General features: G+C 44.2%; 1 protein-coding gene across 1 annotated transcript in view; it reads right to left on the bottom strand.

Moving 5' to 3' along the window:
- Window positions 1–17,344, bottom strand: part of emsy (EMSY transcriptional repressor, BRCA2 interacting) — a 55,332-nt gene that overhangs the window by 25,561 nt on the left and 12,427 nt on the right. Inside the window, 6 exon segments of the mRNA XM_055149004.1 lie at window positions 5,410–5,611; window positions 8,406–8,579; window positions 12,106–12,242; window positions 14,527–14,700; window positions 14,991–15,137; window positions 15,815–16,033. Coding sequence (XP_055004979.1) covers window positions 5,410–5,611; window positions 8,406–8,579; window positions 12,106–12,242; window positions 14,527–14,700; window positions 14,991–15,137; window positions 15,815–16,033 — 1,053 coding nt within the window.

Below are 17,344 nucleotides of genomic sequence, written 5' to 3'. Positions count from 1 at the left end.
AAATGAAGACTTGTCTCTTTCCAAACGCTCTTAAAGGACGATGGTTTTGACTGTTGACCGTGACACCCTCATCAGAAAAATGTCCAACATGAGAAAAGTGGAGCCGAGTGCAGGATTTTACAACAAAAATGAACTTATTCTGTTTACAGACAAGTTCATGTTCAAACTTTATGTTGAAATTGTATTTTTCTTAAAGTTTCAGGTTGTTCATAATATTATAATATTTTGTAAAAGAAAGAGTTCATCAATTCAAAAAGATTTCTGTAATAGATTTGTGTTTCTCTGCACAAATATTTGAACTTCTTGTTATTTTTGGGGTTTATATGACATGAGTTTTCTGATCCGGACACTTTGGATCAAAGTCGGTTGTAAACGGCCCCCGGACCAAAATGAGTTTGACTCTCCTGATTTAGAGCTTTATGTTCATGTTTCTGTTTAAACTGTTGTATACATGGATGAAACACAAATATACAAATATATAAATATACAATATAAGTTTGATTGATTGTTTTATCACATGCTCAGTGTTGGGAACTACACTGGCAGTTGTCATCCACGTGTTTCCAAACGCCTGAAGAGCCTTTTCCTGAATTGGATCTGGGATCTAAATTGGCTCCTGTAACTGCAGCGTCGATGAGCCTCATTTGACTGTTGGCTGCGGGCGACGTCACGCTCCCTCAGGTCACTTCTATACAGTCTGTGGTCGGACTGAGACGCCTGCACTTATTTCGACAGAGCTCACGCCAGTGTCGTTTCAGTTTCACTTTCACTCGGAGTTTCCCAAAGTGCCCAGAGCGTCGGTGGGGAGGGCATCATTACCAAAGCTCCATCTGATCACACATTTTATAAACAAATCGAGGAGCTGCTGGGTACTTTCTGCTCTTGTGTTGGTGTTTTTTACACTGTGACTTTATCAAACGGTGCTTTATGTTTTTAAGTCATTAAGATTTTGAATATTAAAGTAACAAACCACAGAAGAAGTACTCACTCACATTACATTTATGTGAGTCGCTTTTTAAAGAAATTGTACTTTTCAGAGTAATTTTCTAGCAGCTTACTTTTACTTTTACTCCTACTTCAGTTGGGGATGTAAGATTAACCGTGATTTCATAACGTCAAAAGTCTCACAATAATATCACAATATGTCAAATTACAAGTCTGTTTGTTTAAATTAATCATTACGGTGATTCTGACGTCTTTCTTTGTGATTTTAATGTCTTTTTTATGATTTTAATGTCTTTCTTTGTGATTTTAATGTCTTTCTTTGTGTTTCTAATGTCTATTTGTGATTTTAATGTCTTTTTTTATGATTCTAATGTCTTTCTTTGTTATATTAATGTTTTTTTGTGATTCTAAAGTCTTTTGTTGTGATATTAACGTCTTTCTTTGTGACTTTAACGTCTTTCTTATTCTGTAAAGCTCTCTGAAGTACTTTGTGTATGAACTGTGCCGTACAAATAAACTCGCCTTGACTTGGTGCAGCGACAGTTAAAAACAGAGGGAACTACAGAGACCATGATCCTTTGCTGTTGTCAGCGCAGACGACATGAAGAAATAACTGTTAAGAAGCCCTTTTAAATCTTAATCCTTCATATTATAACAGCACCAAAGACTCTTCCAAGACTTTTCCCAGGTTTGGTTCATAATAAATATCGTATCGTATCGCTGGATTTTGATATTACATCCCTAACTTCGATAAAAAATATTTGAGTACGTTGTGCTTCCTCCATTTTAGTGTCTGTCCTTTAAAAAACACCAGATTTTGGGATTTATTTCATGTTTTCGTCAAATTACAGTCACTTTAAATTATAAATCAGAACGGTTACTCTTTAAAGCCGCACTGTGTAACTTTTCTGGTTGGGCTTTCGTCACCTGTTCGTTTCTATGGAGACGTCGCTGCTCTGTGTCCTGGAATGTTCCGCAGTGCGACATTAAACAGCTCGGCTTCACATTTATTCAGTTCCAGGAGGTTTTAGAGTCAGAAATCCCTAGAAAATCAGACATTGTGAGTGTGAGCGGCGTCGCCTCTCCACAGATCTGACCTGGAACTGCGTCCGGTTTGGTCTCCGTGGAGATAGAAAGGTTTAATGCCGCACTGTGGAACATTCCAGACAAAAAAGCAACAACATCTCACACGTGGAGAAAAGCGTTTGACGGAGCCTCCACCAGAAAAGTGACACAATGAAGGTTTTAAGTCATTTGAATTTGAGCTTTGTTTTTCTACTTGCAAAACTTTATTTAGCTATTTATTTATTATTTTATTATTATATTTATTATTATTACTTTATTTTTTTACTGGTGCACGCTGGTGTTGTCAAAGCTGTGTTCCAGTTTAAGGGAGAAAAAAAAATCCATATATCGAAATATTGTATCGTTTAATGTGATGAGACGGGATCGATATCGTGGGCTGCTGAATCGATTCATCACAGAGAGCATTTTTTTTGGTATATTTTACTAAATTTTCACAGTGTTGAAGATTAAAATGTGTGTGTTTCATATTAAGTTTGGTTCGGTCGCTTTATTCGTACCTGTTGGTGAATTTCTTTTTCAGATTTGAGACGCTGGTCCCACATTTCACTTCATTTCATTCATCCACATTATGAACAATAAACACGAATAAAAACACAGCTACAAAATAAAGTGTTTAAATAAACGGTTTTGGTTCATAATTAATTAAATTAATCCATCACGCTTGGCTAAGATCACAAAAAATATTAAAAATTTTAAAAACACATGATTTTTTTTCCAAGACACGAGACTAAATCCGATAAAGAGAATTTATCTATAAAAATATTTAATAGTATTTTATTTATTTGGGTTTTAAGTTTGCACGAGAGGTAGTTTAGTTGTTTTTTATATTGGACTGTATCAAACTGATTTTAAATAAATATCGTATCGAACCAAAAGTGCAGTGTTTATCGTATCGGCCCCAGTCCAGTTCCACTTTCTGTCCCGTCCTGGTTTTCCCCTCATCTTATCTTCACACACACACACACACACACACACACACACACACACACACACACACACACACACACACACACACACACACACACACACACACACACACACACACACACACACACACACACACACACACACACACACACACACACACACACACACACACACACACACACACACACACACACACACACACACACACACACACACACACACACACACACATCACACACACACACACACACACACACACACACACACACACACACACACACACACACACACACACACACACACACACACACACACACACACACACACACACACACACACACACACACACACACACACACACACACACACACACACACACACACACACACACACACACACACACACACACACACACACACACACACACACACACACACACACACACACACACACACACACACACACACACACACACACACACACACACACAGACACACACACACACACACACACACACACACACACACACACACACACACACACACACACACACACACACACACACACACACACACACACACACACACACACACACACACACACACACACACACACACACACACACACACACACACACACACACACACACACACACACACACACACACACACACACACACACACACACAGAACACACACACACACACACACACACACACACACACACACACACACACACACAGACACACACACACACACACACACACACACACACACACACACACACACACACACACACACACACACAGACACACACACACACACACACACACACACACACACACACACACACACACACACACACACACACACACACACACACACACACACACACACACACACACACACACACACACACACACACACACACACACACACACACACACACACACAACACACACACACACACACACACACACACACACACACACACACACAGACACACACACACACACACAGACACACACACACACACACACACACACACACACACACACACACACACACACACACACACACACACACACACACACACACACACACACACACACACACACACACACACACACACACACACACACACACACAGCACACACACACACACACACACACACACACACACACACACACACACACACACACACACACACACACACACACACACACACACACACACACACACACACACACACACACACACACACACACATCACACACACACACACACAGACACACACACACACACACACACACACACACACACAGACACACACACACACACACACACACACACACACACACACACACACACACACACACACACACACACACACACACACACACACACACACACACACACACACACACACACACACACACACACACACACACACACACACACACACACACACACAGACACACACACACACACACACACACACACACACACACACAGACACACACACACACACACACACACACACACACACACACACACACACACACACACACACACACACACAAGCTCTGGGGTATTTCCTCGATGTTGCCGCTGTTTGCATCATGTAAATAAACCTAATACATAAACAAATGAACCGGATCAAACAGGATCAGTGCTGCAGTGTCCAGAGTCCAGACCTGGGACTTGTCCAGCTCCCGGGGCCACACGGACTTTTGGCTCAGACGGACCAGCCTGTTTAAGATCATTTGGAAATTCAAAATAAATATATATATATATATATTTTTTTTTACCTCATGCAGTCCTGGTTCGGTCCTGGTTCTCGGTCCTGGTTCAGTCCTGGTTCAGTCCTGGTTCGGTCCTGGTTTCGGTCCTGGTTCGGTCCTGGTTCGGTCCTCGTTCAGTCCTCGTTCAGTCTTGGTTCAGTCTTGGTTTAGTCTTGGTTTAGACCTGGTTCGGTCCTGGTTTAGACCTGGTTCAGTGCTCGTTCAGTCTTGGTTTAGTCTTGGTTTAGACCTGGTTCGGTCCTGGTTTAGACCTGGTTCAGTCCTCGTTCAGTCTTGGTTTAGTCTTGGTTTAGACCTGGTTCAGTCCTCGTTCAGTCTTGGTTTAGTCTTGGTTTAGACCTGGTTCGGTCCTGGTTTAGTCCTGATTTAGTCTTAGTTCAGTCCCGGTCCGGTCCTGGTTCAGATCTCTGGTCCTGAGTTTTGGGTAATGGCCAAAAGGACGAGATGAGGGACACAAGTGTTAAATAAGTTTCCTCCTGTAGAGACAGACAGAGGAGCTCAGAGTAGAGCCGCTGCTCGTCCACCTGCAGGAGCAGCTGAGGGGAGGGCATCTGGTCCAGAGTCCAGACTTTAACACCAAAATGAGGAGTCGCTGGAGCAGGAAGCACACACTCTGTGGTTTTGTGGTTCTAGTTCCGTGTTTTACCTTGAGAAGCTCCCGGCGCCGCCTCGGTCAGCAGCCCCGCGCTCTCGTAGGCTCCGGGGGCGGGCTCTTCTCTGGGGCCCCCGTCCTGAGGGGCCCCCGGGTCGGCACAGGCCCGGACCTGCTGCAGCGTCTCTGTGACCAGCTGCCTCGCCTGCTCGCTCACCACGGCCGCCTGGAACACCGGCTTCGGCTTTATCAGCACCTGGAACAAGACAGAACCAAAGAACTGAAACCAGACCAGGACCGAAAAACTGAAACCAGACCAGGACCGAAAAACTGAAACCAGACCAGGACCGAAAAACTGAAACCAGACCAGGACCGAAAAACTGAAACCAGACCAGGACCGAAAAACTTAAACCAGACCAGGACCGAAAAACTGAAACCAGACCAGGACCGAAAAACTGAAACCAGACCAGGACCGAAAAACTGAAACCAGACCAGGACCGAAAAACTGAAACCAGACCAGGACCGAAAAACTTAAACCAGACCAGGACCGAAAAACTGAAACCAGACCAGGACTGAAAAACTTTAACCAGACCAGGACCGAAAAACTTAAACCAAACCAAAAACCCACAAACTTAACAAACTATGAAGAGCCACTAAGCGCCAAAATCACTTTTTTTTTCTGATTCTGTGAGTAAATGTGTCTCAAACAGAAGTGTTTTTCTGCCTCTGGATTTATTTTGGCATTTTCGTGCAGATTTGTTAAAAATGTGACTTTTGGGTCAAAGTCGTGTCTGTAACGGATTCTTTAGGATCAACTACAGACACGACATTTGAATTTCCAGGTTGGACTAACAGGTTGGTTAAACCAGGTTTGGACCGGGTTTGGACCGGGTTTAGATCAGGTTTAGATTAGGTTTAGGTCAGGTTTAGACTGGGTTTAGATCGGGTTTAGATCGGGTTTGGACCGGGTTTAGACTGGGTTTAGATCAGGTTTAGACTGGGTTTAGATCAGGTTTAGACTGGGTTTAGATCAGGTTTAGACTGGGTTTAGACCGAGTTTAGACTGGTTTAGATCAGGTTTAGACTGGGTTTAGACTGGGTTTGGACCGGGTTTAGGCCAGGTTTAGGTTGGGTTTGGATCGGGTTTAGATCGGGTTTGGACCGGGTTTAGACTGGGTTTAGATCAGGTTTAGATCAGATTTAGATCAGGTTTGGACCGGGTTTAGATCGGGTTTGGACCGGGTTTAGACTGGGTTTAGATCAGGTTTAGATCAGGTTTGGACCGGGTTTAGATCGGGTTTGGACCGGGTTTAGACTGGGTTTAGATCAGGTTTAGATCAGGTTTGGACCGGGTTTAGATCAGGTTTAGATCAGGTTTGGACCGGGTTTAGATTGGGTTTGGACCGGGTTTAGGCCAGGTTTAGACTGGGTTTAGATCAGGTTTAGATCAGGTTTGGACCGGGTTTAGGCCAGGTTTAGATTGGGTTTGGACCGGGTTTAGATCAGGTTTAGACCGGGTTTAGGCCAGGTTTAGGTTGGGTTTGTATTGGGTTTACATCAGGTTTAGACGGGGTTCAGAGGGTTTAGTTTCAGACGGTGTTTACATGGAGTTTACATCAGGTTTAAGTCGGGTTTAGATCTACTAACAGCGCCGATGAGTCAGATGCAGGTTTTTACGTCACGAGTCACTGGCGTCTACAGGCGGAACATGAGGAGCGCCTCTCAGCCCCGCCCCCACCTGGCCCCGCCCCCACCTGGCCCCGCCCCCACTGGCACCGCCGTGTCCCGCCGTGTCTGGAGAACAGGGAAACGCCGTGATCCGAGCACAAATGTCCGCTCTGTCGTGTCCGCGCTGTGTTGGATTGTTGCGGCTGTCGGTCGGTTTGTCAATCATCGCCCGCACCTGCACCTGTCAGGCACCGCCCGCACCTGCACCTGTCAGGCACCGCCCACTCTGGAGGATTTTTCAGAGTAAAACTTCAGGAGGGTTTAATGGATCTTTCAAAAGTCCCAGATTCTAAAACTGACTCCTGTGGCTTTTAGTCAAGTTCTTACGCTGTTTCCTCGTCAAAAACGCAGAGCTGCAGTTTTTGTATTTTGTTTCATTCACATGTTTAAGGCACAAACCTGCACATTTAGCACGAGTTCTTCTCTCAAACACAAGAAAACACTCTGTTCCACCTTGTGATGTCATCATGGAGTTTTGTAGATGCAGACAGACTCATAATAAAGATTTACTCAAACATGTGAATGAAACAAACACGACTCCAGCTCTGTTTAGGAACATTAGAACATGACTTGAAGCTCACAGGAGTCAGTTTGTGTGACACAAAATAACTTCTGGTGTTTTTTATTCTTTTGTAATCCACACCGTTTGACTCTGCGTGTTTTCTTCTGTTTACCATCGTCATGACCACGAGCTGAAAGCGCCACACTTCCCTGGATCGTTTTACCCTCCGAGCTGAAACTCGACGCGTACAGCTGCCAGGTTCAACGCGCTCAAATCTAAATCACACTCTGAATGAACTCGATCAGCGACGGGGCGACGGGGCGGGGCGATGGGGCGGGGTGATGGGGCGAGGCCGACCTGCACTCCAGTCAAACGAAGCTCACCGAGTCTCACGGCAACCAAAGAGCCAATCGGGAGCGAGGCTGTCGAAGGTAACGCCTCTTCCCGCCCACAACGCTGTCAATCAATCCTGTTGCTATCGGGAATGACGGCGTCTGATTGGTCTGATTTTAATGTTCAGAGTTTGATTTACGGACAAAATAGTGAAAAAAACACAAAAAACAAACAAGGATCATGTAGAGCGAGTTCACACCAACACTGGCCACGTTTACATGATGTTTTTTAAATTCTGAATTAAAACTTGTTCTGAATTACATAGTTCTGAATAGCGTGTTCCGTGGAGTGTTCTGCGCTGTTTGTGTTCTGTAGAGTGTTCTGTGGTGTGTTCCGTGGTGCGTTTGTGTCCTGTGGCGTGTTCTGTGTCGTGTTTGTGTTCAATGTTCCGTGTCTGTGTTCCGTGTTCCGTGATCCGGGGTCTGACCTGAGTCTTGCCCTGCTGTCCGTACACGATCTTGGTGGGGATGATCTTGGTGGCTGTGGTCTGGGCTCCGGCGCTCAGGCCTTTGGGTTGAGTCACGATCATTTTGGTGATGGGTCTGGAGGCCGTGATGATGGCGGGTTTGGTCCCCTGCACCGCCTGGAGGCTCTTCTCCCCCTGCGCCACACAACGGAACGTCACACAACGGAACGTCACACAACGGAACGTCACACAACGGAACGTCACACAATGGAACGTCACACAACAGAACGTCACACAACGGAACGTCACACAACGGAACGTCACACAACAGAACGTCACACAATGGAACGTCACACAACGGAACGTCACACAACGGAACGTCACACAACGGAACGTCACACAACGGAACGTCACACAACGGAACGTCACACAACGGAACGTCACACAACGGAACGTCACACAACGGAACGTCACACAACGGAACGTCACACAACAGAACGTCACACAACAACACATTACACTATTTTCAGATCTGTGTTCTAAAGGAGTTTCCTCATCACACACAAACCTGGAGTTGAGTTTGAGAACTTCCTCCAGCTCAACCAGGGCAACACCTGAAGCTCAGAGAGTGAGACTCAAAGTTAAACTGTAAACCTCCTCGCTGAACCCTGTGAGAGGGTCAAAAGTTTAGGAGTTATTCTGGATAGTGAGCTCAGTTTTGGAGCCTCACATCAGGTCCATCACTAAATCTGATTTTTATCATCTAAAAAATATTGCCAGAGTCAGAACATTTCTCTGTCAGAGCAGAGACTTTGATACGTGTTTTTATTACAAACTGTGATGATTACTGTAATGTTCTCCTTTCTGCTCTTCCACAGAAAACTACAGCTCCTCCAAAGATTCTCCAAAACTCTACAACAGCAGCTCCTCCAAAACTCAGCTTCAGGAGAGATTTTAAAGTTCTTTTATTGGTTTTTAAAGCTCTTAGGTCTGTTTATTCTGATCTGTTTTTATCACACGAGCCTCTCGGACTCTCAGCTCCTCTCGTCTCGTCTTTTAAATGTCCCACGAGTCCAAACTCAAACTCACGCCGAGTCGTTATTCAACTTTTATGGCCCGTGTCTGTGGAACAGTCGACCTGAGGACCTGAGGTTCACTGCGAGGGTTCAGATTTTTAACAGTAAACTCAAAACGTATCTTTTCAATTTAGCTTTTAATTGAAACTTACTTGTTTTAACTTAAATTGTTATTATTAATTAATAGTAATAATAATTTGGAAGCTTAAAAAAAAACTGCAGTGCGGATTTTTCTTCTTCTGTACAGTTTTTGTTTTTGGACGCAGCAGAAGTCGCAGTTTTTGTTGGATGTGAAGGTCTCCATCTACTAGGACTGGGTATCATTAAGAAGTTGCCGATACGATACATACCTCAATACAGTGAGATTTCAATTCAATACAATATATATCAAACCGATTCGATACAGTTCAATAAAAATAAAGGCTAAATCATGTCTGTGATACTAAAAGTCTTTGTTACACCACTTTTTGTGCAAAGTTCATATGAAACACAAACATTTTAATCCTCAAAACAGTGAAAATGTCAAATGTGTCGCATAAAAAAGTTTCCTTCCTCTAAACAAGCACCAAAACTGTAGCTGTAACAAAATAATTTAGTAAAATATACCAAAAAAATACTCTTGGCGATATATCGATACAGCAACCCACAACATCGATACTGTATCATCACATTAAGCGATACAATATATCGATATTTCAATATTTTTGCAAACCCCTACCACTGATACAAGAAGTGCTCCACTGTGTTTTTAAACTCCACACATCTTCACTAGAATCATCTGGATCATTTTTATTTTCAGTGCTGGAGTTGCCGATTTAAAGCTGCTGAACTAAAGGGAAAAGGAAACTAAAAGCTTCATGACATCACAAGGTGGAGCAGAGTGTTTGTGATGTAGAAAGACTCAGAATAAAGATTTACTCAAACAAACATGACTCCAGCTCCGATTGTGACGACTGATTAACATTAGAACATGATTTAAATCCCACAGGAGTCAGTTTTGTGCAACATGAAACGTTTAAAAAAATCTAATCGACCCAAATCTAAAACGCTGCCGCTCAGTTTTTCGTGTGTTTGGAGAGTAAACCACTTTACCTTGAGTATTTTGAATTCTGTGAGTTTTAGACCAGGACGCAGTGAGATTTACAAAACACAAACAGAACACTGGTGACCCCTGGTGGACAGTTAAAGCCAACACGTCTCAGCCACTTCGACTCTAACACACACGTTAACCAGCACTGTCAAAAAGTTTTAAGATCATCTAAAAACAAGAAAAAAAAATGTTTAAAAGTGATTTAAAAAGCAAGTTTTAATTTTCTTGTGGTCAGAGCGTTCGTGGTTTTGTTCAGGAGTTTGGTTTGAAACTAAAAGGTGAGAGTGAAATACTGCTGGATAACGCTCGTGTAATTTTCAGAGTTGGGATCGAGTTGTCGTTTTACGAGTCTAGAGTAAATCTCCAAGTCTTTGATCTCAAGTCAAAGTCAAAAGACAAGGCAAGTCCAAGTCGAGTCTCGAGTCACCCTTAAGTTTGGGTGACCAGATTTTCAGAATCAAAACAGGGACAGTGGTTTGTGGAAGTTGGCAATATTAAAATTGTGAAACGAGGGCAAAATTAAGGAAAACTGTTCTAACATGAGTCAGTGTCGTCACATTTTCTTTGTGTTTTGTCGTTTTGAAGCAGATTTTCTGTATTTTACCCAAATAAATGTCAGTTTGTCTCTCTTTACTGTTGCAGGATCAGATTGGTCCAAAATAGAGACTCTGGGACATTTCTTATATAAACTGGGACAAATCAGTGGTTTTGTATAAATCTTCTGGGACAAAAGTGGGACTGTCCCGGGGAAACAGCGACGTCTGGTCACTCTACCTTAAGCCCAAGTCCAAGTCGTCTGCTTTGAGCTTCAAGTCATTTCAAGTCTGTAGATATTTGCTATTTACATGAATTTTAACCTAAACTGTACTCGAAAAGTCATGGTATATTTATATAAGAGTTGTAGAAATGCACATTTTTCTTTTTTAAAAGTCAGAACAGAAAGAATTCAGATTTAAAAGTGGACAGATCATGTTCTGTAGTTCCCTGTGTTGTACTTTATATTATTGTAGTACTTTTGAGTATCACTGTACTTCAATTCCATCCAAAGTACCAAACAGAAGTGGGAGGGACATGTTCCAGTTTGTTTCTTTAAAATTCAGCTCCACATTTATCAACTGTAAAGAGAAAAGTATTTTATAAAACATTGATTTTTTTTTTTTTAGGAGAAGCACAAAGTCTTCTCAAGTCACAGGGTTTAAGTCCAAGTCCCAGTTCACTGAGCTTCAAGTCCAAGTCAAGTCTCAAGTCCTAAAAATAGTGACTCAAGTCTGACTCGAGTCCAAGTCACGACTTGCGGGTCCCAAACCTCTGGTAATTTCCAGGTTTGTGCTGTTTAAAAGTGTGAAAAACAGACCTGGAGCTGACTTAAGTAACTCTTCATTATTAGTCTGTCTACATCTCCAAACGCTCTGTTCAACCTCGTGATGTCATGAAGTGGTGGTTTTCACGTGAACAGCTCTGAAACACATCTCCAGGTGTGTCTGTGATGAGGAAACTGCACTACACACACAAAGACACAGATGAGAGGAGAGCGGCGTGTTGAAGCGTGACTGACCCCGGCGTTGAGCAGAGTCGTGACCACGTTCTTGCCCGGCAGACCCTGGATGGTGGCTCCTTTCCCCGTGGTCTTCTGCACCACGATCACGTTGGGTTTGGACGTCATGGGGATGGTGGTGATCTTCGTGGTGGTGCCTTCAGTCACAACACAACACAGAGCTGTTATTATACTGTACACATACACATACTGTAAACATTATGGAGTTTTGGGCTGTAGATGAATCCACAGCTTCAAACGACATCACAACATTCTAGACGAAACATTATGAATTTATTTTAAAGCCATGTTTACACAGTGTTTTTTTAATTCTGAATTAAACACTTCAAAATTCAAATCTTCTCTTGTCGTTTCCATGTAAATAATAAAGTTGAATTGTAGAGCCCGACCGATATGGATTTTGCTGTGGCCGATATAATGGGAGTTGGAGCTGCCGATATAATCGCCGATATATTTAGTGAGGTAAAAATTCACTGTAAATGTTGAATTGTTTAAAAAACTTTGGTTTGGCTCAAGTGGATTTTAAATTGGGTTTATTTACGAAACATTTATTGTTATTCTGACTCTTTACATCATATTTACAGACAGAAGTTCGGCCTAATGACATTTTTGCATCACATTCTAGACACTAGTGATGGGGATTCCAGTTCTTTTTAGAGAACCGGCTCTTTTGGCTCGGCTCACTAAAAGCTGCTGGTTCTTTCGGCTCCCAAGCGGCTCTTCAGATTGTTTTGTTGCAAGCAGGACTAAACCAGAACTGAACCAGGACTGAGTGTCGGGACTCGGTCTCCATCTCGTGCCTAAGATTAGTCCTGGTTTATTTATTTTATGCTGAACTACATGATTTATGATTATTTATGTTTTGATTTGTTTTTATTATGATTTTAATGTATTTCTTGTTCTGTAAAGCACTTTGAATTACTTTGTGTACGAATTGTGCTGTACAAATAAACTTGCCTACAGCCAAATATGCACGTTTTTTCTGTCCTATGCACACGCAGGTTTCGCACCGCTGTCCAACTCCCACGAGTCTGCGCGTGACGTAAAGAGAAAGAAAGTGAGAGAAAGAGAAAACACGACTCCCAATCGTTCGCTTCAAAGAGCTGCTCCGTTCACGACCGACTCATCACTACAAGCTAGTAAAGAATCTAGCGCTATTAGCCTTTAGCCGTAAATGCTGCGCGCCGCGGTAATTAATTATATGAGCAAATGTCATAATTCACACGTCTATTCACAGCTCATTTACATCAGTGCAGGTCCAGTAACAAATATACGACCAATATAATCACTTTACAATAGACCAATAGAAAACAGACTGTTTATGTGAGAGACACAGCAGAAAATCAATAACAAATAGTCGACATATTTCAACACTCAGCCTCACACAGGCTCCTCCCACATCACAAGTCTGAACTAATAAATGTCCTTTTAATCCAGACTCACACCGATTGTCCGTATAAAGAAAATAATCTCAGTGTTGCGCACATGGATCTATGTCTGCGGATGTAACTCTGCGACTCTGTGGTGTGTTCAGGGACAGTACGACACACACAGACAAATGACTCCGTACTGATGGACATTAATCTGTCTGTAAAGTGGATTAAATGAACAGAATGTAGAGAGTCTAAGATTTATAACGACGTATCACGTGCCCACGCGAAATATCGGCCCCTATAAGCAATCATATCAGCCGATAATATCTGCCAACCGATATATCGGTCAGTCTCTATTGAATTGTTGTTTTCGTGTTAAACTGGTGAAATGTTTTTTATTTAAAGTGTCTCAGCGTTTGGGGAGAAGGTTCTGATTGGACAGAGACGCCAACGGATTTACGTCTTTGTGAAGAAAACACAAACTTCACCTGCTCCCGGCTTTTCATTTTTATTCAGAATTAAATTATTTTTATTCAGAATTAAAACTCATGTAAACGTGGCAAATGTGCAACTTTTCTGGTGAAACTAGAAATGTTATTACTTTGTCTGGAATGTTCCACAGTACGGCATTAAACATTTCTTTTATATTTTATACAGTATTTGTTTGTTCATTTAATTCATAAATTATAAAAAGACATGAACAGTGTCATAATATTAAACGTACAAGAAATGAATGAAAAAGAGCCGTAGAAGAATCGTTTCATGTTCACTGCCGTCTCTTCCAGACAAAACTTTAACACTCGTGGTTTGCAAAAGTATCTAAATATCGTATCGTTTCATGTGCTGATTCAGTATCGATATCGTGTGCTGATTCAGTATCGTATCGTGTGCTGATTCAGTATCGATATCGTGTGCTGATTCAGTATCGATATCGTGTGTTGATTCAGTATCGATATCGTGTGCTGATTCAGTATCGATATCGTGTGTTGATTCAGTATCGTATCGTGTGTTGATTCAGTATCGATATCGTGTGCGGCAGGCTCCTCACCGGACACGATGTTGCTGCTGATGATCTTCCCCCCCAGCGTGGCGAGAGACTTGGGCACGACGGTGATGATGCTGCCGCTGGTGGTCTTCACGTACGTGGCCCCGCCCCCCGACGCCGAGAGCCTGGCGCCGAGGCTCGGGCTCACGGTCGGCCGCGTGTACGTCGCCTGTGAGGCTGAACAACAAACCCACATCAGATTAGAGTCGCACCGCTGATACTGAGCCGCGACGTCACGCTGGGGGTGTTCTGTGTGGATGTCTATGGTGGAATGTTCAGCTGTTACCATGGAGACACAAGGCGCACTGTTACATCATCACTTTTGTATTTCAGCTCGAGTTTCCAGACGATCTAAAGTCAGGTTTGTTAAAGTGTGCGTTGTGTCTCCGTGGTAACAGCTGAACTTTCCACCATAGACATCCATGCAGAGCAGCGGCGTCGGTGTCGTGGCGTCGGCGGCGTCTCACCCGTGGGCTGCGTGACCAGCTTGGTGGTCATGATGGCGCCGTTGCTGCTGACGACCATGATGGGGGAGGAGCTGCTGCTGGACAGAGCCACAGACGGTTTGGGAAGAATCTTCGACGGCTGAACCTGCTGCGTGATGATCTTCACTCCTGACACACACGAACTCAGGTCAGTGAGGGGCTCAGGTCAGGGTGAGGAACTCAGGTCAGGGTGAGGGGCTCAGGTCAGGGTGAGGGGCTCAGGTCAGGGTGAGGAACTCAGGTCAGGGTGAGGAACTCAGGTCAGGGTGAGGAACTCAGGTCAGGGTGAGGGGCTCAGGTCAGGGTGAGGAACTCAGGTCAGGGTGAGGAACTCAGTCAGGTCAGTGTTGTGAGGGGCTCAGGTCGGTGTTGTGAGGGGCTCAGGTCGGTGTTGTGAGGAACTCAGGTCGGTGTTGTGAGGGGCTCAGGTCGGTGTTGTGAGGGGCTCAGGTCGGTGTTGAGAGGGGCTCAGGTCGGTGTTGTGAGGGGCTCAGGTCGGTGTTGTGAGGAGCTCAGGTCGGTGTTGTGAGGAGCTCAGGTCGGTGTTGAGAGGAGCTCAGGTCGGTGTTGTGAGGAGCTCAGGTCGGTGTTGTGAGGAGCTCAGGTCGGTGTTGTGAGGAACTCAGGTCGGTGTTGTGAGGAATTCACATCAATGTGAGGTGGTCTCCCCATCGCTCTGTGCCCTCCCCTCGCCCCTCCCCTTGCCCCTCCCCTCCCCCCTCCCCTTGCCCTGTGCCCGCCCCTTGCCCCTCCCCTTGCCCCTCCCCTCGCCCTATGCCCTCCCTGTGCCCTGTGCCCTGCCGTACCTGACTCCTGTTTGATCTGGATGGTGGGTTTGGCTCCCGGGGAGGCGCTGGTGCCCGGGCTCTGGCTGACGCTGGCGCTGCCCACGGGGGGGCTCTGCTGCAGCGGTTTGGGGGGCTGCTGTTTGGGCAGCTGGGCGAGGATCTGAGAGGGAGCGCCCACCAGGGTCTTGGGGGAGGGCAGACGCGCCGCCGCCACCTTCACGCCAGCAGAGGGCACCGCTGCGGGAACGAGCACAGAGGCCAGAGTCAGAAGAAGAAGACGACATGTGTGCATTTGTGTGTCTGTGGTTCTGACGGCGCCGGTTAGAGTTAAATTTAGAACATTTTAAATCAAAATACTGAACTAAAACGACTTCATAAAGACACAAGTGCGACGACTTCAGTGTTAGAAAACTGTGATGGACAAAAGAGCTTTTCACGACGTCTGAAGTGTCTCGATGTAGGTTTGTGGAACTTCTGGTTAATGGTTTTATGTGTAAATGTGTGTAAGTATGTAAATGTGTGTGTATGTGTGTGTAAATGTGTGTGTAAGTGTGTGTGTGTAAAGTGTGTGTGTGTAAATGTGTCGTATTCTCCAGCAGCTTCATAAATCTGCTCCATCACCAAATCTTCAACCAACACAAAAAGATAAACATTCTTCATAAACAATTAATCCACAACCGTCAAGAGAAGAAAGAACAAAACTTAAAGGAAACAGCGACTGGACTTACGACTGAATTATACTTCTGCGTCTACTCTTGACTTTTGATTTATGGCTCTGTGTCGAGGTCTGTGCGCTGCCAAGTAATTCACCGCCACAGATCAGGAACTATGAAAGTCCGACTATCGCTCCTCCCCCCGCCCCTCCTGAGAAAGCACAGGCTCCGCCCTCCAAACGTGACGTAGGCGACGAGTGAGCCGCCCTTCCTCCGCCGTGTCAGGGAGGGAGGGGGAGACAGGCGTGACCCTGACAGCGGCAGGAATAAACTTTTATTCATCATGGAGACACAGCGCGTTCAGCCGCACGTGTTGGACCCGGAATTGGACGAGGACTTTGAGGAGCACGAAGCTCAAGCACTAAGGGTGTGCAAAAATATCGGAATATCGATATATTGTATTGTTTAATGTGATGATATAGTATCGATATCGTGAGCTAACGTATCGATATATCACCAAGAGTATTTTTAGGTGGGTTTTACTAAATTATTTTGTTACAGAGCTACAGTTTTGTTGCTTGTGGAGTGAAAGGAAATTCATTTATGTGACACATTTGACATTTGCACTGTTTTGATGATTAAAATGTTTGTGTTTCATATGAACTTTGCACAAGAAGTGGTTTAACAAAGACTTTTAGTATCACAGCCATGATTTAGCCTTTGTTTTTTATTGAACTGTATCAAATCGATTTGAAATATATCATATCGAATCGAAAGGGCAGTGTATTGAGATATGTATCGTATCGTGGCCTGTGTATCGAGGTATGTATCATATCGGCAACTTCGTAATGATACCAGCCCTATCAAGCACCGCGTCCACATCAACTGAACATTA

The sequence above is a fragment of the Boleophthalmus pectinirostris genome, unplaced genomic scaffold (genome assembly GCF_026225935.1).
Source record: "Boleophthalmus pectinirostris isolate CB_2022bp ecotype Guang Dong unplaced genomic scaffold, ASM2622593v1 HiC_scaffold_12, whole genome shotgun sequence".
NCBI classification, from domain to species: Eukaryota; Metazoa; Chordata; class Actinopteri; order Gobiiformes; family Gobiidae; genus Boleophthalmus; species Boleophthalmus pectinirostris.
Note: the sequence above shows the minus strand (reverse complement) of the source record. Positions and strands in the feature narration are given on the sequence as shown.